Source organism: Scyliorhinus canicula, chromosome 3 (genome assembly GCF_902713615.1).
Source record: "Scyliorhinus canicula chromosome 3, sScyCan1.1, whole genome shotgun sequence".
Lineage (NCBI taxonomy): Eukaryota > Metazoa > Chordata > Chondrichthyes > Carcharhiniformes > Scyliorhinidae > Scyliorhinus > Scyliorhinus canicula.
This window is the reverse complement of record NC_052148.1, coordinates 222,168,561-222,191,315: the sequence shown is the minus strand read 5'-3', so window position 1 is coordinate 222,191,315 and position 22,755 is coordinate 222,168,561. Positions and strand designations below refer to the sequence as shown.

Sequence of the window (22,755 nt, the reverse complement as noted above, 5' to 3'; positions counted from 1 at the left end):
GAAATTTTTTTTAGGCATATTAAAAAAGATTTGGTCTTTTTTATTCGGAAAAATATTGCTGTCCATGGAGAACGTACGACACTTTGACCATGAGTTTGCAGCATCAACCTCTTTCCATGGATTACGAAATGCACTGCAAAGCAAACCTACACCTCGCAGGGTTTTCTGGATGGTTGTCGTCCTTGGATGTGTAATCGGGGTTTGTTCTCAGATCACCCAGTGCTTCATTCGTTACTTCAGCTGGCCAACATCTACATCTGTCACTATTAAGTATGTTGAGCAAATTGAATTTCCTGCTGTTACTTTCTGCAACTTAAATAGGTATGGCATGCTATATTTTAATTTACTCCTGCATGTTTCTCAATGACTTTTAAAACGAAAGTTCATATGAAGACAAGTGGAACACACAAAAAGATCTGGTTGACAAACAAAAATGAGCTATGACAACGTGTGATGCTCCATAAGGCTAAACATGAGACAATTTACATCAACTCTGAAGGAGAGTAAGATTACATGAAGCATTCAATCAATTGTGTGGAGGCATGGAACAGTAGAAACAAAGATTGTCCACTTCCAGGTGTAGACATAAGTTCATAAATTCATAAGATATAGGAGCAGGTTTAGGCCTTTTGGCCCATTGATTCTGCTCTGCCATCCGATCATGGCTGACCTCATCCTAACCTTAACACCACCGTCCTGCCCGCTCTTCATAACCCTTCAACGCATTACCAATTAAAAATATGTCTAACTCTTCCTTAACTTTACTCACTGTCCCAGCATCCACCTTACACTGGGGCAGTGAATTCCACAGATTCACAACCCGTTGGGAGAAGTAGTTTCTCCTCATCTCAGTTTTAATCCACAAACTATGACTTCTCGTTCTAGAATGGCCCACAAGAGGAAGCATCTGCTCCATGTCTACTTTATCCATACCTTTCATTATCTTGTAGTCCTTATTTTGATCTTTCCTCATTATTCTGAACTCTAGAGTGTATAGGCCTAAACTATACCTGAACATGTACAATATCTGACTTAACTTCTATGCTGATATCATAAAGCTCCTGTAAAGCTAAGTCATACAGAGACTTTTGTATGCCATAAACAATATATTATTTTTCTGGGATTTCCCTTGAATCACCCCTATAGTTAGATCACTTTGGGTGTGCCTACACAATTTGTCCTCATCATAGTGAGTATGAATGTTAATTACCTGCCTAAGATGAGATGACAACTTGCTTAACATACACGGCCTTTGCAACTAATGCGTGAGGCAATAAACCTTCATTATACCACTCTGAAATAGACTGAGCTATGATATTCCAAGCTGTAATGCACATCTTCAAACCCTGCACCCAGAGGGTACTTTTTAAGTAGGCTGGATGCATTTATCTTGTTTGAAACACTTTTAAACAAAACTCAATCAATCAATTTGGGTAGAAACAATGTTCAGAAATACAAGTAAAGGAATAAAGTAGAGTAACAGCCAGACATTGTGCACTACATATTACAAATAAAAAGAGAACTAAATGATGCAAAGACATGAAACAAAATGAGAGAAATAAGGGATGTGTGAGTAAAACACTAGAACAGAAGCACAGGTTAGGTTTTGTGAATCAAATAAGCATTCAAATTGCAAACACAGAAGTATACAGAACAAAGTGAATGATTTCTAGGCACAGATTCAGCTTGAAGTATATACATGATAATCATTACTGGCTGCAAACTAGTGAGGACTGGTGATATACTAGGTTATGGATCTACAGAAAGGACAAGTAAAATGGTAGAGGGGGAGCTGTAACCTTTGTGATTGAGGATGAAATCACTTCAATGATAAGAGAAGATATGATGAAAGGCACTAAGAGACATTATGAATAGAATTCAGAAGAAGAAACGGATTGAATGTTGCAATTGGGAATTGTGACTTAGCTCCAAAATATATTCGCTGGAGTTCAGAAGAATGAGGGAGGATCTCATAGAATCCTATAAAATTCTCACAGGCCTGGACAGGGTAGATGCAGAAAGTATGTCCCTGATAGAATCATAGAATTTACAATGCAGAAGGAGGCCATTCGGCCCACCGAGTCTGCACCGGCTCTTGGAAAGAGCACCCTACCCAAGGTCAACACCTCCACCCTATCCCCATAACCCAGTAACCCCACCCAACACTAAGGGAAATTTTGGACACTAGCATGGCCAATCCACCTAATCCACTGAACCTGCACATCTTTGGACTGTGGGAGGAAACCAGAGCACCCGGAGGAAACCCACGCACACATGGGGAGGATATGCAGACTCCGCACAGAGAGTGACCCAAGCCGGAATCGAACCTGGGACCCTGGAGCTGTGAAGCAATTGCGCTATCCACAATGCTACCGTGCTGCCCTCTTGTTTGGGATTTGTAACGACAAGGTATGCGAGAGGTTGTGAAGAGAAAATGAGCTTCAGCTTGATAATGCTGTTAAAATTTGTTATGCCAGCGAGCTAGCTTCACAGCAGATTAGCACTTTGAATCTGAAATGTTTTGGCGCAAAGATAGGAGAGGCAGCCAACGCCATTAGTGTAGTGACACACTCGAGTATAAAACGTGTTCCCAGCACCGGCAGCCATTTTAAGCGGTTGACCGAATCCTCCATTTCATGCCAGTGATGCGGCAATCGACATTTCCCACAACAATGTCCAGCGTTTGGAAAGATATGCTCCAAATGTAAAGGCAGAAATCATTTTGTGAAGCAATGCTTTACCAGTAAAAAAAAAACAAACAAAATCAATCAACATGGTTGATGAAGTATGCCTCGGAGCAAGGGCCAATCTTATCAGTTTGTCAGATTTAAATGAGCTGAGAATGAAACCGCAAGTGTTAAATGAAGCAGTAATATTTAAAGGCTGCAAAGGAAATGAAATTACTATGCTAGGAGCATGCGAGCTTGATGTAAATGTGAAGAACAGAGTTCACACAGTACAATTTTCCATTGTAGAGGCTGAACGTGAATCTCTACTGGGAGTGGAAGCATATGAAGCCCTTGAGCTAGTTACCCAAGTTTACAGTGCAGACTGTGCTATGAACAGACAAAATGCATCAGTAGATTCAACACTGAAGGAATTTTGTGGGATATCATGACCAATCCACCTAACCTGCACATCTTTGGACTGTGGGAGGAAACCGGAGCACCCGTAGGAAACCCACGCACACACGGGGAAGATGTGCAGACTCCGCACAGTCAGTGACCCAAGCCGGAATTGAACCTGGGACCTTGGAGCTGTGAAGCAATTATGCTATCCACAATGCTACCGTGCTGATGGTGGGGGAGTTCAGAACCAGGGGCAAAGATCTGAGGAGACAGAGTAGACGATTCAGGACTGGGTTGAGGAGAAATCTTTTTACCCAGAGAGTGGTGAGTCTGTGGAATTTGCTACCACAGAACGTTGTTGAGGCCAAAACATTGTATGTTTTCAAGTAGGCGTTAGATACAGCTTTTGGGGCAAAATAGATCAAAGGATATGGGGGAAAGGCAGGAACAGGGTACTGAGGTAGATGATCAGCCATGATCATAATGAATGTCAGAGCGGGTTCGAAGAGCCAAATGGCCTCCTCCTGCCTCTATTTTATATGTTTCTGTCTCGAGAAAAGGTGGATAAATTTCAGTTAAGGGGTAGGAGATTTTGAGGCGATGTGAGGGAAAACCTTTTCACCCAAAGAATAGTGGGAGTCTGGAACTCGCTGCCTGAAAGGGTGGTGGAGGCAGAGACCCTCATAACATTTAAGAAGTATTGAGATGTGCACTTACGATGCCAAGTCAAACAAGACTATGGGCCAAGTGCTGGAAAATGGGATTAGAATAGTTATGTGGTTGGTTTTGACCAGTGCAGACACAATCGTCCGAAGGGCCTTTCCTGTGCTGTAGACCTCTATGACTCTATGATATATGGACTAAGGACACACTTCGGCCATGACCTCATTGAATAGTAGAACAGGCTTTAGGGGTTAAACAGCCTACTCCTATTCCTATAATCTGCATTTCTTTCATAAAGAAGACAATTGGTCAAAGTAATCCCTTAAAATGTCACAGGCCTTTAAATGGTGATTGATCATTTTCTTGGTTAATTGGGGAATTATTAAGAAATGCAATTCTATGTACTGACTGAAGTAATGCAAGGTTACTGTATCTGTAAGGTTCTCCCACTCCAAGCAATTTTTTTCAGTTTTATCATTCGGTTCTATATTTTCACAATGCCAGCTGTACTCTCAAAGGTGACCTTCATATATTGGTGTTCACACCACCATGAAAATGTCATTTTGTTTTGTCACCTATAGATACCAAGCCCAAGCTGTAGCCAACTTGAACATCATATACCTGTTGTGGTCTATTGTGTGTGTTGTTCTAAGAATTGGCCAAAGTGATGGAAACAGCGTCACTTCTCAAGAAATCCGAGACTTTCTTCACGGAAATCCAACTTTCAGCATCAAGAATTTCACCAAAAAATATGGTTACCAACTTGATAACTCCACTCTCTTAAAATGCGACTTCTTTGGGGAGCCCTGCTATGCAAAGGTAAATTAAATTTATTTGTTTTATCTTGGAGTTCAACTTCTTAGGGGTAGATTTCCAGAGGGTTCTTCTTGTCGCCTCAAGTCAGTTCAATGATGGTTGGCAGAGACCTTGAAGAAGTCACGTAAATAGCACTTGATGACATTTCTCGAGAGTTTCTGCTGATCTTTCACCAAAGTTACGGCAGGAAATGAAGAGTACCTACCCAGAAATTCCAGATATTAAACTCTTTTTTTAAATAAATTTAGAGTACCCAATTTAGTTTTCTAATGAAGGGGCAATTTAGCGTGGTCAATCCACCTACCCTGCACATCTTTGGGTTATGGGGGCGAAACCCACGCAAACACAGGAAGAATGTGCAAACTCCACATTGACAGTGACCCAGAGCCGGGATCGAACCTGGGACATTGGCGCCGTGAGGCAGAAGTGCTGTCCACCATGCTTCCCGACCAGATGTTAAACTCTTAACTTGCCAGGCACTTTTAACATCCAGAGGTTGAGCAGTAATTGTTACCTCCTACTTTATGCTTATGTTTTGGAATTACATAGCATTCTCTGTGAATTCTGACACCAACCTGTCTCCATCAAGACAGACTTCTCCAGTTTTTATCCCACAAGGAAATGGGTTTACTTGGAAACTGTTAGAAGGAGCCTACACTGGCATTATTGGCCAAATGGCTTTCTGTGGTCACAAGCTTGAGTGATGGGAGTGATTGGAGTGCACTGACCTCTCTTTGATGTGGTTGATGTTTGTAAACATTGGGGTTTCACCACTTCGAGTTTTTTTTAATTCATTTGTGGGTCTCGCTGGTTGGGCCAATATTTATTGATCATCCCTAATTGCCGTTGAGGGGGCAGTTAAGAGTCAACCATATTGCTGTGGGTCAAGTGTCACATGTAGGCCAGGTAAGGATGACAAATTTCCTTCCCTGAAGGACATTAATGAAACAGATGGGTTTTTACGACAATAAACAATGGTTTCATGGCTATCATGAGACATTTAATTCCAGATTTTTGTTGAATTCAAATTTCACCATCTGCAGTGGTGGGATTTGAACCTGGGTCCCCAGAGCATTACCCTGGGTTTACTAGTCCAGTGACAATACCGCTATGCCACCGTCTCCCCACTCATCCATGAGGGGAGATGAATAAATCAAGGCTGCAGCTGGTTTGTGGAAGCTGTCAATTACAGTCCACTACAAGAAACAGATGAGTGGCTTGCAGCTAATGGGTCTGAGGAGTTGAAACACAAATCACAGTTGTTCTCCTTTGAGGAATTGAGATGTGAAGCCTCCAGGTAAGTGTTAAAGCTGTAACTTGTTTTTCATTGCCCCTGTCTGGACTGATCTATAGCTTTCAGACAGGGATCGCTTATCTAGCAGGGGGTCTATGTGCGGGTCCCTCTAGTCAGGGGCTCCCTTTGGGGGGGGGGGTCCCTTTAGTTAGTGGGTCTCTGTAGGGGGTCATTCTAGTTAGGGGTTCCTGATTGGGGTCTGTCAAGTTAGGGGGTCCCGGTGGGGGTTCCTTCAGTTAGGGGGTCCATTTACTCTGGGGATCCCTTTGGGGTCACTTTAGTTGGGAGAGGGGTTCCTTCAGTTAGGAGGGTCTCTGTGGGGGCTCCTTCAGTTAGGGGATTCCTGGTGGGTCTCCCTCTTCATGGAGTTACTTGGGGGGTTTCCCTATTAAAGGTGTCCCATTGGGGGCAGGAGAGGGTGTGGTGCAGGATGGGATGGGCAGGTAATGCATTGTGGGGGGGGAGGGTGGGATGGTCCTCAGATGGACTTTGGGGGCAACTCCCCTAAGGAGGTACCCCTTTGTCCAACCATGAGGTTCACCACGTCAGGGCAATGCTGATAAATACCAGAGGTGAGTTGCGCCCATGAGATTTCTTGCCCAGGGGACTGCGGAATCACGGAGGGTGGGAGAATAGGGTGCAGGGCCCACTAAATGGATGCAAATGAGTCATTAATTTGCATTCATTTACATCCTTCCGCTGGTGCGGGGTCAGAACATCGCCTTCCCGATGCCCAATTTTCCGTCCCATCTGGAAACGTGCTTTTGACATCCTGGGATGAAGAATCCAGCCCAATGTATTTCCTCTGATAGACTACAATATAATGACTCACCTGCCATTGACCAATCATCTCTTCTGGGTTGAGTGCAGAAAGGCCTGCAGTTACCAACCGGTTTACTCATGGGACTCACTTTTAGAGTTTATCAGTAACTTCCCAGTGCTCTCTCGCTCTCCCTCTCCCCTACTTTACGATCTCCAAACTCCTACTGCTTTAAGAGCTCTCTCTGAAGTCCCACTGCTGTATAGGTTTTCTCTCTGTCTCTTTCTCTCTGAACTCCCGCTGCTTCATGGGCTCTCTTTCTCTCTCCAAGCTCCCACTGCTTTATGGGGTCTTTCTCTCTCCAAACTCCCGCTGCTTTATGGGGTCTTTCTCTCCAAACTCCCGCTGCATTATGGGGTCTTTCTCTCCAAACTCCCGCTGCTTTATGGGGTCTTTCTCTCCAAACTCCCGCTGCTTTATGGTCCATAAATATTTTTGATTGGGCCCCTCACAGCTGAAAAAGCAACTGTGAAAATCTTTTATCGGTCTTTTGGCCTCATATTCATGGGAGATTAGGTTAAAAAAGCTACAGTTGTGCAGGGTGATCTTCAGAGAAAAATGTTTCTGAAACCACCCAAAGTGGCAGCTGATGCAGAAGGAAAACTAAGGAAACTAAACAAATTGCCAGAAGGATATTTCCAGTGGTGTGATATTTTTGATGAGATTTGTTGTCCTGAAAATATGTTATGTTCAGCTGCAAACAAACACACAATGTTTTATTAGTATTAAAAAGAGAAATCTTCCAGCATCTTCATGGTGCCTGTTGATGATTTCCTATGGGGTGTTACTGTGGAATTTTTAATATGTTATTAAGTTTAGGATAGAATTTAAGGGGTTTAGGGGTTCGGCTTCTGTGTTTTTAATTCTTTTGTGGAATGTGGATTTTACTGAGAAGGTCATCATTTCTTTCCCATCTTTTTTAATTTTCTTTTTAGAAATTTAAAGTGCAGCACGGTAGCACAAGTGATTAGCACTGTGGCTTCACAGCGCCAGGGTCCCATGTTCGATTCCCTGCTGGGTCACTGTCTGTGCGGAGTCTGCACGTTCTCCCCGTGTATGCGTGGGTTTCCTCCGGGTGTTCCGGTTTCCTCCCTCAGTCCAAAGACGTGCAGGTTAGGTGGATTAGCCATGATAAATTACCCTTAGTGACCAAAAAAAGGTTAGGAGGGGTTTTTGGGTTACGGGGATAGGGTGCACGTGGGGGCTTAAGTGGGTCGGTGCAGACTCGATGGGCCGAATGGCCTCCTTCTGCACTGTATGTTCTATGTTCGATATAAAGTACCCAATTAATTTTTTCCAATCCACCTCCCCTGCACATCTTTTGGGTTGTGGGGACGAAACCCAAGCAAACACGGGGAGAATGTGCAAACTCCACACGAGCAGTGACCCAGAGCCGGGATCCAACCTGGGACCTCGGCGCCATGAGGCAGCAGGACTAACCCACTGTGCCACCGTGCTCCCTTATTTCTTTCCCATTTTTAACATCTTATGGTGAAGTTGCAAAATTAATGTTGCCTTTCAGCTTGGAAACATAAGAACATAAAAAAGTACTTTGTCTGCTGAAACATTGGCTCTTAAATTAACTTAAATACCTAGATATCTCCCTCTGAATTCTTTGTGCTTTTTGGACTCTCACTCGCTGAATTCCCGCTGTTTTATGAGCTCTCTCTCTCCAAACTCCTGCTGTTTTATGGGCTCGCTCTCCTAATTCTCTAGAAACAATGGATATGGGATTCAAGTTGAAGAGTGTGGTGAGTATCTATATAAGGGGATGCTGAAAATATTAGACCTGTTGAATGTTAAATGCTTGAATGTTCATTGTCGGATAATGTACACAAATGTGTGTGGGGGGGGGGGGGGGGGGGGGGGGGGGGGGGATGGTTTCTGTCATGTTCGAGTCCCTTTAAGAAAAGTGTGTTTTATCAAATGCCTGCAGTGATGTCATTGTGTGGGTGGAGCTGGAATGTGATTCTGCTTTTTACTTTTGTTTTGAGCTGGAAGCTCTTTTTGGCTCTGTGTTTTAGTTTTCCTTTCAGTTGGAGAGCTGCATTCAAACCAAGCAGAAGTATACTGGTCTCTCTCTGTATGTTAAACAAGGTGTTTAGATCACTTGATAATTTAAAAGTGATAACTGTTCTCGGTAGAAAAGTCAAACCTACTGTCTTTGTCAAAAAGTGTTTTGGCTGATGGATGTTGTTAGGAAAGTTACTAAGGGTTACTTATAGAGTACTGTATCTTTTTGGGGGGTTATCAGTGTTGGTCCTTGGTAAGATGTTTACTGTGTGTTTATAAAATGTTAACTGGATTCATAGAATAAATATTGTTTTGTTTTAAAAATACTTTAGATCTCTGTTGCATCACACCTGTAAAGTGGGCCCTTGTGCGCCCCATAACCAAAATCTATTAAAAGTTGTGGGTCAGGTGAACTGCATGATATACTTTGGTGTTCTCTAAACCCTGGCCCATAACATTCAGATTGACCTTGCCGGCTTTAAACAAATGCTGGAGAGAAAGGAAATCTCTAAAATTAAATGTGTGGTGCAAGTCATCAACAGTCTGATTGATTATTTTGAAATGTTTGTACAAATAAATTGTAAAGGGGTCCCAGAGGAGGGGCATCTTGAAATGTAATGTTTTGTATACACTTTGGAAGTTGGTTTTGTTTGTTCTGAAAATTTTGTGTATATCAACGTTATTTTTAAAGAAAGATAATATTTTAAATATATATCAATTATGTTTAATCATATACAGGTAAACGGCATTGATCAAAGCTTCATTTGAGTAGATGTAAAGTAATATGGATTGAAAGTGCAGGGTGGTTGGCTGTATGCCAAAAATGTTTCACTCTCAATAAATGTATGGCTGAGTAAAGATTAGCTCCAGTACTATCGTTCACTATCTGAATCTCTATGACAGCCTTGAAGATTCAACCAAGACTTCCATTATGTGCCACATCGCTCCCTGGAGCCATCAGCAACTTTTAGATAACAGTTCAAATCCATAAAAACTTCTCCCAACTCAACAGTAACCAGTAGACATAAATTGGAAATAAAACTGAAATTAATTGGTGATTCATTTTAATAGAGCTGCTGAAACGATAAAATCGACATCACTGGTGTCATATCAGTGTTACACATTGACTCATATTGCAATCTGAATACTCCTAGTACATGCTGATTGCATCTGCACCAATACCCTAGCCAAAATGATGTCTGTCACAATCTGTACCTGCGGCGAAATTCTCCGACCCCACGCAGGGTCGGAGAATCGGCCGGCAGCGGCGTTAATCCCGCTCCCGCAGGGTTTTTTATTCTCTGACCGGCCAAAAACCGGCACTGTGCAAATCCCGCCGGCAGCCTCTGAAAACAGCTGGCGCCGGCGGGATTTCATTATATTTTTGTTTCAACAAATCTCCAGCCCGGATGGGCCGAAGTCCCGCCGACGTGGCCACGGGTCACGTCGGCGAAAAACAGAGTAGCTTTAAAACGGCGCCAACCATTGATGATGGTTGACGCCGTTCAGTGTCCGAGGGCGAGTGGGGGGGGGGGGCGAGTGCGGGGGGGGGGGGACGAGTGCGGGGGGGGGGACGAGTGCGGGGGGGGGGCGAGTGCGGGGGGGGGGGGCGAGTGCGGGGGGGGGCGAGTGCGGGGGGGGGGCGAGTGCGGGGGGGGGGCAAGTGCGGGGGGGGGCGAGTGCGGGGGGGGGGCGAGTGCGGGAGGGGCGAGTGCGGGGGGGGGGGCGAGTGCGGGGGGGGGCGAGTGCGGGGGGGGGGCGAGTGCGGGGGGGGGCGAGTGCGGGGGGGGCGAGTGCGGGGGGGAGTGCGGGGGGGTTGCAGCGTTGAGAGGGGGGTAGGGGTAGGGGTGTGGGGGGGGTAGGGGTGGTGGGGGGGGGGTGGGGGGGGTTTGGGGGCAGCGGCGTGCAGAGAGGAAGTGGTGACGGATGGCCGGGGCCAACGCACCGTCGCCCCCCCTCTGCACGCCGCTGCCCCTACCGCAACCACCCCCCCTCACCACCCCTACCCCCCCTCCCCACCACCCCTACCCCCCTCCCCACCACCCCTACCCCCCCTCTCAATGCCGCAACCCCCCACCCTCTCAACGCCGCAACCCTCCACCCTCTCAACGCCGCAACCCCCCACCCTCTCAACGCAGGGTTCCCCCCCCTCAAACGCAGGGTTCCCCCCCCCTCAACGCAGGGTTCCCCCCCTCAACGCAGGGTTCCCCCCCCCTCAACGCAGGGTTCCCCCCACCCTCTCAACGCAGGGTTCCCCCCCTCAACGCAGGGATCCCCCCCTCAACGCAGGGTTTCCCCCTCCCCTCAACGCAGGGTTCCCCCCCCCCCTCAACGCAGGGTCCCCCCCCCCCCTCCTCCGGTACACACACACCCCCCCCCCTCTCAACGCCGGTACCCACAACCCCTCCCCCTCCCTCTGAAAGCCGGTACCCCCCCTCCCTCTGAAGGCCGGTACCCCCCCCCTCCCTCTGAAGGCCGGTACCCCCCCCTCCCTCTGAAGGCCGGTACCCCCCCTCCCTCTGAAGGCTTGTACCCCCCCCTCCCTCTGAAGGCCGGTACCCCCCCTCCCTCTGAAGGCCGTTACCCACACACCCCCCTCCCTCTGAAAGCCGGTACCCACACACCCACCCTCTCTCCTCCTCCCCCCTCCTTCCTCCTCCCCCCATTCCTTCCCCCTCCCCCCCTTCCTTCCTCCGTTAGTGGTGGGGGGGGGGGCGGCGTTAGTGGGGGGGGGTGCGGCGTTGAGAGGGGGGTACCGGCGTTGAGAGAGAGGGGGGGGCGGCGTTGGAAGGGGGTAGGGGTGGTGAGGGGGTAGGGGCGTTGGAAGGGGTAGGGGTGGTGAGGGGGTAGGGGTGGTGAGGGGGTAGGGTGGTGAGGGGGTAGGGGCGTTGGAGGGGGTCGGGGTGGTGAGGGGGTAGGGGCATTGGAAGGGGTAGGGGCGTTGGAGGGGGTAGGGGTGGTGAGGGGGTAGGGGCGTTGGAAGGGGTAGGGGCGTTGGAGGGGTAGGGGTGGTGAGGGGGTAGGGGTGGTGAGGGGGTAGGGGCGTTGGAGGGGGTCGGGGTGGTGAGGGGGTAGGGGCGTTGGAAGGGGTAGGGGCGTTGGAGGGGGTAGGGGTGGTGAGGGGGTAGGGGTGGTGAGGGGGTAGGGGCGTTGGAGGGGGTAGGGGTGGTGAGGGGGTAGGGGTGGTGAGGGGGTAGGGGTGGTGAGGGGGGTAGGGGTGGTGAGGGGGTAGGGGCATTGGAGGGGGTCAGGGTGGTGAGGGGGGGGTTGCGGTAGGGGCAGCGACGTGCAGAGGGGGCGACGGTGCGTTGGTCCCGGCCATCCGTCGCCCCCCCCTCTGCACGCCGCTGCCCCCTACCTCAACCCCCCTCACCACCCCTACCCCCTCCAACGCCGCCCCCCCTCTCCTCTCAACGCAGGTACCCCCCCCTCCTCTCAACTCAACGCCGCAACCCCCTCCACCCCTCTCGACTCAACGCCGTAACCCCCCTCTCCACGCCGCAATCCATCCCTCCCTCCCTCCCTCTCTCCCTCCCTCCCCTCTCTCTCTCCCTCCCCTCTCTCCCTCCCTCCCCCTCTCCCTCCCCCTCTCCCTCCCTCCCTCTCTCCCTCCCTCCCTCCCCTCTCTCCCTCCCTCCCTCCCTCCCTCCCTCTCTCCCTCCCTCCCTCCCTCTCTCCCTCCCTCCCTCCCTCTCTCCCTCGCTCCCTCCCTCCCTCCCTCCCTCACTCCCTCCCTCACTCCCTCCCTCCCTCTCTCCCTCCCTCTCTCCGGCTCTCCCCCTCCCTCCCTCCCTCTCTCTCTCCCTCCCTCTCTCCGCTCTCCCCCTCCCTCCCCCCTCCCTCCCCCCCTCCCTCCCCCTCCCTCTCCCCCCTCTCTCCCTCTCCCCTCTCAACTCCGCAACCCCCCCCCCCAACAAATGCCGGGTCTTTCTCCTCCCTCCCCCGCCCCCCCAATGCCGGGTCGCTCTTCTCCCCCCCCCCCCCCCCCAATGCCGGGTCGCTCTTCTCCCTCCCCCCCCCCAAATGCCGGGTCGCTCTTCCCCCCCCCCCCCAAATGCCGGGTCGCTCTTCCCCCCCCCCCCATGCCGGGTCGCTCTTCTCACCCCCCCCCCCCAATGCCGGGTCGCTCTTCTCCCCCCCCCCCCAATGCCGGGTCGCTCTTCTCCCCCCCCCAATGCCGGGTCGCTCTTCTTCCTTCTTCCCCCACCCCACTGGGTCTCTCTCTCTCCCCACCACACAAACGCCGGGACTCGCCACTTCCGCAGCTGGTGAAACTGACGCCTATCGCGTCAGTCCGCTGCTGGCCCTTCCGGGAACGGAGATTGCCAGCTTAAAAGAAGGCCCGGACGCCGGAGTCATGCGCACCGCTTTTTCCTGCCGGAAATGGGCGTCACGTTGGTCCGCGGAGAATTTCGCCCCAGAAGTGTAATGTGCAGAAGTATGAACTCCATTTTGGCACTATGTAATGGAATTTTGCAGTGAATATTTTTTCATTGAGCGATAGGAATTGTGCAGAAGCAAAGGGATTTGAGTAAATCTTGACTTCTCGAAAATATAATCAAGAAAACAAATGGACTGTTCGGTTTTTATTTCAAGGATACTGGGGTACAAAGAGAAATATCATAGAATCCCTACAGTTCAGATGGAGGCCATTCGGCCAATTGAGTCTGCACTGACCTTCGAAAGGCCACCCTAGCCAGGCTCAATTCCCTGCCCTTTCCTGCAATCCCACCCTAATTTAGCATGGCCAATCCACCTAACCTGCACATCTTTGCACTATGGGAAACCAGAGCACCTAAAGGAAACACACACAGATGTGGGGAGAATGTAAAAACTCCACACAGACAGCCACGCGAGGTCGGAATCGAACCTGGGTCCCTGGAGCTGTGAGGCGCAGAGCTAACCACTGTGCCATCATGCCACATCAGTTGACATACAGTCTTCGTCACACCCCATCGGTAGAGTTGGTTGTTCTGGATACCATACATCAAGAAGGATTTATTTACCTTGGAGAGAGTGCAGAACAGATTCACCAAAGTTAAAGCAACAATTTATGAGTTCACTTCGAAGGATAGGTTTCATCAACATGAGTTTGGAAGGTTGTGAAGTGACATAGCTGAGATGTTTAAAATTATTAAAGGATTCATTAGAATAACCTACGAGGTGCTGCTTTGTCTGGTGGAAGAGTCAGTGCAAGGAGATACATTCTTAAAATTAAAGTCAGTGCTTAGAAGATTAGTTGGGATTATATAGAATACACAGCACCCAAATAAGCCAGTTAACCAAAATTAGTCCATGGTACTGTTTACGCTCCAGACTCTAATCACTGGATAATGCAGTTTCTCCCAAAGTCCTCTTTGATTTTAAATAATAATCTTTATTGTCACAAGTAGGCTTACATTAATACTGTAATGAAATTACTGTGAAAAGCCCCTAGTCGACACACTAAGGCGCCTGTTCAGGTACACTGAGGGAGAATTCAGGGGCGAAATTCTCCGACCCCACACAGGGTCGGAGAATCGCCCGGGGCCGCCAAGAATCCCGCTCCCGCCATGTCCATAATTCTCCCACCCGCCAGAAGTCGGCGTGCCGCCAATCCCGCCGCCCGCCTCGGAGAATGGCTGGGGCCGGCGGGATGCAACGGTTTTATGTGCTGCCGTTATTCTCCGGCCCAAATGGGTCGAAGGCCCATGGCCACGTCGGCATTAATCAAAGTAGGTATTTAATGGCGTCAACCAGTGCTGATGGTTGATGCCGTTCAGCGTGGAGGTGGGTGAGAGAACTGACAAACTGCGAGTGCCGTTGGGTTGGGGGGGGTTGGGTTGGGTTGGGGGGGTTGGGTTGGGTTGGGGGGGTTGGGTTTTGGGGGGGTTGGGTTGGGGGGGTGGGAAGAGAGAGAGAACTGACAAACTGCGAGTGCCGGTGGGCTGGGGGGGGGGGGGGGGGGGGGGGGGGGGGGGGAGGGAGAGAACTAACAAACTGAGAGTGCCGGTGGGTTGGTGGGGGGGGGGGGGGGGGGGGGGGGAAGGGAGAGAGAACTGACAAAGAGAGAGAGAACTAACAAACTGCGAGTGCCGGTGGGTTGGGGGGGGGGGGCGGAGGGGGGGGAGAGGGAACTGACAAAGAGAGAGAGAACTAACAAACTGCGAGTGCCGGTGGGTTGCGGGGGGGGCTCTTTATGTGATGTCTCGCCGGGCGGAGTTGATGAAGTCGCCCGATGTTAACCGGCGAGCCACTTCCGCAGCGGGTGAAACCGACGTGAATGGCGTAACGCCGCTGCTGGCCCGTTCGGGCCCGGGCATTGAGTCATCAGCGACGCCGGAGTCATCAGCGCCGTTTTTGGCCGCCGGTCCCGGGCATTGCGACGGTCACCGGAGAATTTCGCCCCAGATTAGTGACTGTCTTGCATGGATGGTCCCTATTTCTAGTCTCCTCTACAAATGGAAACATCCAATGCCGTAAGAAGCTCAAAAACCTCCACCACATCACAATGGGTGAGTTGACATCGAGACATTGGCACCAATCCCTCCTGCCAATGAATAAGTGCCTGGCACCATGCACCCCCCAGCACAATACCCACCTGTGCCCCAACATACCCTGACAGCCACCAGCTCAACTTGTCCATGCCCATAAGAGATGCCCACGCCTATTTCCCACCATAGAGCCTCCCGCGATGCATGAAGCATGCCGCTCACAATGCCCTCTCTTTTCCCTGCAGGAGAAGTTTTTTTTTTTTTTCTTTTTTATAAATTTAGATTACCCAATTATTTTTTCTATTAAGGGGCAATTTAGCTTGGCCAATCCACCTACTCTGCACATTTTTGGGTTGTGGGGGCGAAACCCACGCAGACACGGGGAGAATGTGCAAACTCCACACGGACAGTGACCCAGAGCCGGGATCGAACCTGGGACCTCAGCGCCGTGAGGCGGTTGTGCTAACCACTAGGCCACCGTGCTGCCCTTCCCTGCAGGAGAAGTTAACCCACAGCAGGTGAGAATGAGCTCAGGCGAGCAGCAGGGTGCCAAACATCAGAGCCTCACCACCCCCCCTTATAAGAAACTGGTCCTGGAGATCACAGGGGTGACCAAAAACAGAGCGGTCACAGACAGCGAAGTTGGCCTGTGCTGGGGAGCTGGTGAGATCTTGATGGGATGTCAATCCCATTAATGATGTGGATTTTGTCCTCAATTGGTATTCATTGGAATCTCGCCACATCTAGGTGGGACCCAGAACCTGCCAACGGGAGGGGCACGATCAGATCGGAAACCGATTGGCATCCGGCACAGCTACTGATTTTGGCCTCTTTTGTTATCTTACCGACTCACACGGATCTGCGCAATGCGGCAGTTAGACCGCGCCTTATATTTCAAAAGTATTTAACCAATTGTGAAGTGATTTTGGATGACCTGAGGAAATGCATGTCTTTCTTTCTTTGGCCTGGATTTGCATTGAGAATAATTGGTGGTGCCAACAGTGCCAATCACATTGTGACTTACTGATTCTGCACACATGCAGAGGAGACTGAGGGCGGAAATCATTGAGATGCATAATATTATATGGGGCACAGATAGAGTAGACAGGACAACCCTTTCCCCTTTGTAGATGGATCAGTGAACAGGGGGCATAGATTTAAGGTAAGGGGCAGAAGGTTTAGAGGAGGTGTGAGGGAAAAAGTTTATTTGGAGGGTGGTGGGAGTCTGGAATTCGCTGCCTGAAAGGATGGCCGAGGCAGAGATCCTCACAACTTTTAAGAAGTAATTGAATGTGCACTTGCGATCCCAGGGCATGAAAGGCTATGGGCCAAGTGCTGGAAAATAGGATTAGAATGGTTAGGTGGTTGTTTTTGACCGGCGTAGACGCAATCGGCCAAACTGCCTTTTCTGTGCTATATGATTCTATGACTTTGTGACACGCAGTTACGTACAGAAACCTTGAAGTTGCTGTCTAAGTCAGTGGACTCCTCCACAGGCTGCCCTCGAACAGCAACTTACCAATAAGGTCAGCAATTAAATCCATTTAAGTGGGTGTACTTACCCAATGGTTACCACTAAACGTTTAAAAAAAATACTTGTGTTTCTAATGACTTATAAATTCACAATACTGCAAAATAGCGTATATTTGTTCCTGAAAATGTACTTTTATTTGTGTGGTATCTCATTTGTCAGAATCTGTTTCGTTTAGGAAATGTTTAAAAAAAAATGTTGTTACATTTTCTTTCTGTTTCTTTTCTTTCTCCTTCTTAATCCTATCCTCCTTTTCTTTCCTTCATTTTGCTTTCTAGGCATGAGCAAATCCAATTGATACTTCCTGATTTAGATTCAGTGGGCAGACTTTGAACCAGACAGGTTTGGCAGGTTTTAAAAGGATTGACATTTCCAGCAGGTCAGGAAATAACAGCAACCCACTGACTTGTGCCTTTAATGTCAGTTTGTGTGAAAAATGTCCATGGGGAAGGCAGGTTGGCAATGTCATTATCATCTGTTTTATCTAGGATTTCTAAATTTAACTGTATATGTGCATGGATTTCCTGGGCATTGTGGAACTCACAGGGGAAATCAATGTGGAAGAACAATGGGATCTGAAGGGGGTGAAGAAAGAGTGAGAGTGAGAAGGAGGAAAAGTGTGGCAAAGAAGAAGACCCTCAGAAAGCAGCAGCACCTAAAAGAGAGAGATGAAGAGGAGGTCCCGGAGTCAGACAGCAGCACTTAAAAGAGTGGGAGAGAGGACGACCCAGAGTCAGACAGCAGCATCTAAAAGAGTGGGAGAGAGGAGGACCAGGAGACAGGCAGCAGCATCTAAAAGAGTGGGGGAAGAGGAGGACCCGGAGTCAGACAGCAGCATCTAAAAGAGTGGGGGAAGAGGAGGACCCGGAGTCAGACAGCAGCATCTAAAAGAGTGGGAGAGAGGAGGACCCAGAGTCAGACAGCAGCATCTAAAAGAGTGGGAGGGAGGAGGACCGGGAGACAGGCAGCAGGACCTAAAAGAGTGGGAGGGAGGGAGGAGGACCCAGAGTCAGGCAGCAGCATTTAAAAGAGTGGAAGAGAGGAAGACCCAAAGACAGACAGCAGCATTGGAAAGAGTGGGAGAGGAGGACCCGGAGACAGACAGCAGCATTGAAAAGAGTGGGAGAGAAGAGAACCTGCAGACAGACAGCAGCATCTAAAAGAGTGGGAGAGAGGAGGACCAGGAGACAGGCAGCAGCATCTAAAAGAGTGGGAGGGAGGAGGACCCAGAGTCAGACAGCAGCATCTAAAAGAGTGGGAGAGAGGAGGACCAGGAGACAGGCAGCAGCATCTAAAAGAGTGGGAGGGAGGAGGACCCAGAGTCAGACAGCAGCATCTAAAAGAGTGGGAGAGAGGAGGACCAGGAGACAGGCAGCAGCATCTAAAAGAGTGGGGGAGAGGAGGACCCGGAGTAAGACAGCCGTATTTAAAAGACAGCAGCATCTAAAAGATTGGGAGAGAGGAGGACCGGGAGATAGACAGCAGCATCTAAAAGAGTGGGGGAGAGGAGGACCCAGAGTCAGACAGCAGCATTGAAAAGAGTGGGGGAAAGGAGGACCGGAGACGGGCAGCAGCATTGAAAAGAATGGTAGAGAGGAGGACCTGCAGACAGACAGCAGCATCTAAAAGAGTGGGAGAGAGGAGGACCCAGAGTCAGACAGCAGCATCTAAAAGAGTGGGAGAGAGGAGGATCTGGAGACAGACAGCAGGACCTAAAAGAGTGGGAGAGAGGAAGACCCGGAGTCAGACAGCAGCATCTAAAAGAGTGGGAGAGAGGAGGATCTGGAGACAGACAGCAGGACCTAAAAGAGTGGGAGAGAAGTGGACCCGGAGACAGATAGAAACACCTAAAAGTGCAGGAAAGAAAAGGACCTGAAGACAAGACAGGAGTACCTAAACAAGCGAGAGGAGGGCCCAGGGATTGGTAGCAGCGTCTAAAAGAGTGGGATAGAGGAGGACCAGAGACTGACAGCAGCATCAAAAAGAATGGGAGACTGGAGGACCTGCAGACAGATATCAAAATCTAAAAGTGTGGGAGAGACCTCGGAGACTGACTGCAGCATCTAAAGGAGTGGGAGAGAAGAGAACCTGCAGGCAGATAGCAGTGCCTAAAGGGGGCAGGAGAGACAAGGACATAGAGACAGACAGCAGCATCTAAAGGAGTGGTAGAGAGGAGCTCCCGAAGACAGGTAGCAGCGTCTAAAAGATTGGGAGAGGGGAGGACCTGCAGGCAGATAAAAGCACCTAAAGGGGGAAGGAGTGATGAGGACCCAGAGACAGACAGCACCATCTGGAGGTTCTATCCAGTCTGTCCAATCTGTGGCTCCAGATCAGACTGACTGCAGAAATGCCATTCTGAGAAATGCCGATGTGTTATATCACAGAAAAACAAGTAGCTAATGTGTATTTTTTCACCTATCTTTCAAAGCTCAGGTAATTTTCGTATATGTGAAGTTTTAATAAGTTTTACTGATAGTATTAAAACCTATTATGTTTGCTGGTTTATCTTGACTCGGGAATTTTAATCAAGGTAGAACATTTATTGAAATAATAATATTCGGACAGGCAGGGCTCGGGACATTAATCAAAATATAATCAGCAAAATAATTAATTAATCAAACTCAATAAAGATGAAAGGGCAGGTGATGTGAGCTGATTGTAGATTGTGGCAGCTTGTGAACCTGTTTGATCCAAAGCAAAGACATCTGCTCCCTGTGTCTCCCAGTGTCTGCGTGGGTTTCCTCCGCGTGCTCTGGTTTCCTCCCACAGTCCAAAGATGTGCAGGTTAGGTGAATTGGCTAAATTCCCCTCAGTATCAAAAGGTTTGGTGGGGTTATTGGGTTGCGGGGATAGGGTGGAGGTGTGGGCTTAGGCAGGGTGCTCTTTCCAAGGGCCAGAGCAGACTCGATGGGCAGAATGGCCTCCTTCTGCACTGAAAACTCTATAGGCGAGATTCTCCGCAAATGCGGAGAATCGTAAAGGCTGCCGTGGGACAGGCCGTGATCCACGGCAGCCTTCACGCCCAGTTCCGGGACCGATTCTCCCCCCCCGGGCGGGGCTAGGAGCGCGGCCCCATGCGTCACGGCGGCGCGGCCTTGACGACGGTCGTCAAGGCCGCATGTCAAGCATCACACCGGCTGACGCGGCCGATGATGTCGGCCGCGCATGCGCAGGTTGGACAACGCCAAGATGCGCAGTTGCCATCTTTTCCCTCAGCCGCCACGTCTTGCGGGGCGGCGGAGGGAAAAGAGTGCGTCCGTTACGGACGCACGGCCCGCGATCGGTGGGCACCGATTGCGGGCCTATGCCCCCTTTGGCACGGCCGTGGTACTGCCATGCCAATCGGGCCCCCAGATGCCCCAATCGGGCATCTGCCACCCGTTTCACGACGGCAGTGAGCAGGTGTATTTGCTGCCGTGTTGAAATGGGCGTGAAGGCCCGGCTGCTCGGCCCATCGGCCTCGGATTCGTGGCATGGGCCGGGCGTGGGGGGGGGGGGGGGGGGGGCGGCGGGAGGGCATGAAAAATGTCGGGAGGCCCTCCCGCTATTCTCCCACCCGGCGTGGGGGGCGGAGAATCGCGCCCTCCGATCCTATGATCTGCAGTAAATGTCTGCGGCCTGGAGGAACTTTGGCTCAGAGTAATTGAGTGGAGGCTGGGCTGCAGACACTGTGACAGGGAGGGGGAAAGTTACCTGGACGCTTTCTTTCAGGAGGCAGTCACACTCCTTGGGATAGGGTCATATGATTTGTTCCATGGTCAGGGATAGCAGAGTGGGACCATTTGTCAGGTAGCTAAGAGGATCAATATGTAGAGGAACCTCAGCCCTTAAACGTAAACGTAAAAGTAAACGTAACAGGAAGACACGAGGCTTCATTGCACACATGCTTGAGATAGACTTCTCCAAAAGAGCTCAGAGAAGCTATACTGACTAACAGAACCCCATTGCAAGGAATCATTCCATCATATCAAAAATCCATCCACAGCGGTGTGCTGCCAGAATGGCGGGAAGCATAACTAGTCCCAGAAAGCATGCAACTGGCAAACAGTACTCCCTGGGGAGCTCAGTTGAGTGCAGTACTCAGAGGGAGAGGGTAGTGCCCAGGTAGTGCCAGCTTTATGCCAGAGTTGTGCCAGGGTAGTGCCATGAGATTGTCAAGGGGAGTTCCAGGAGGTTGCACCTGGATGATTTGGTTTGCGCACTGTATTCTGGGCCGATCTTTAAAAATGGCACCCCAGATCACGAGTGTTTGAGTTGCTGGCAGGGCAGGAGAATCAGAAGCTGCCCCACCAGTGATACACCATGGGGCATGTGACTTCAAGGTTCTTTTTTAAAGTTCTTCACTGTATGACAGAGAAAGCCACCATTACCGTCTGTGATGAATGTAAGAAATTGGTATATATATTGTATTTTATATCTGTTGCAGTAATGATTTTAAAAGCGTGAGTTAAGGTATACATTTGTTGCAATAATATTATTAAAGAACCTCGGCTACGGTATCCAGACTGTGTGTCTGCTAAAGATGTAATTTTGAGTCATAAAAGGTGAGGTAATAATTCTTTCCAATCACTTACTTGGTTACAGAAAAGGGCGAATGTAATAATATTTTGATTGCTGAAGATTACCTGAAGTGTAGATAATTTATAAGAGATTGTATCTAGTCCTAGCTAAACAGGTCATGGAACATAGTAGGATATAGATGATGTAATTAATGGGAGGAACCAGGTGTGTGTGTAGTTTTGCGGTTTAATATAGGATTATTTTGAGTTGGACAGCAATTTTGCCAAATGCTGCTAGGACAAGACAGAGATGTATTGGATCTGGTCCTGAAAGGGTCTCTCTCTCCAAAAGTCTCTGCGCACCTTCGCAAGCAATCTGGTTGTTAACTTTGGGCGGGATTCTCCAGCCACGTCTGCCCAGCAACCGGAGAATCCTGCCCAAGATCAATGGAGTTCTCCATTCTACCTGGCTCGCCTGTGGCATTCTTGCGGCAGGCGGGGTGGGAGAATCGAGCCCTTTTATATATAAGTGATCTCTGCACTCTATTAGGTTGCTTAATTGGAGTTAGTAACAGGTATAAATATAAGTTCAAGTTTTTCCTTTTGTTTAAGAACTGTTTAGCTGATAATTGTAAAGTTACTTCTTTGATGTTAATGTGATTAATTTTGTTGTTAAATTAAAGTTTGTTTAACCATAAAAGATAGTGATTGGTCAGAGTCACCACTCCTGGGATGATGTATCCTTTCCTCATGGTTTTATAAATGAAAAGCAAATTGGTTGGTGCTCTCGTTCAGTATCCTAACAAATGTTGGGGTCTGGTCTCTTATCCTAACAACATTAGTGGTGCTTTACTGGATTTAAAAGTATAATTCCTATTTTGGCGAGGGATTATTGAACTCAAAGACAACGGGCGGGATTCTCCGTCCCACCAGCCGGCCGATGGAATTCCCCATTGTGGGCAGCCCCATGCCATCGGGAAATCCCCGGATGTAGGTGCGCTGCCGGCGCAACAGAGAATCCCAACAGCGGAGAATCCAGCCCAACGTGTGTGAGGAACTGGTGCTTTCTTTCAGGTATTGATACTCTTCTTAGTTTAAATAGGGAATGAGTGGTACATGGCTCTTTCAGTGCCTAAGAGTTTCCTGGGTGTTGAAGAGGTCACTTTGGTTGGTTTACAAAGGGTGGTTAAAATTTTTGGATTTGGCAGTCAAGCTGCAGTTGACTTTACCTGAAGGGGTGAGCAAGTTGGAGATAATTTAAGCGATAGCTCAGCATTTATATTTGCCAGAGGGCACGATTTAACCAGAAAGAATCTGTGTCTGGTTTTAGGCGCATTTCACAGGGCGGTTCTTGATGGCTGCAGAGCTGAGAAACACCCCGCAATTCAACAGCACTTTGCCGTTTTTTTGGACCCCGAAGTTTCTCACCGAGGCTGCACTTAGTCATTTATTGCTGGTGAGCCCAGCAGAAAAGGCTACTTTCAGATCAAGGTGCCATTTTATCTGATTGCCCCGATTTTTCTTCCCTGCTTTCAGCCCCCCCCATTCTCCACCTCCCTCTTACTCTCAACCTTGGGG

At 49.3% G+C, this 22,755-nt stretch overlaps 1 protein-coding gene across 1 annotated transcript in view; it reads left to right on the top strand.

Moving 5' to 3' along the window:
* The first annotated feature begins 21 nt into the window (after positions 1 to 21).
* The window catches only part of LOC119963314 (acid-sensing ion channel 5-like), a 77,382-nt gene continuing 54,648 nt past the window's right edge, over positions 22 to 22,755 (top strand). The window contains exons 1-2 of the mRNA XM_038792289.1: positions 22 to 321; positions 4,313 to 4,550. Coding sequence (XP_038648217.1) covers positions 65 to 321; positions 4,313 to 4,550 — 495 coding nt within the window. The 5' untranslated portion in view covers positions 22 to 64. The remainder of the gene's footprint in view (positions 322 to 4,312; positions 4,551 to 22,755) is intronic.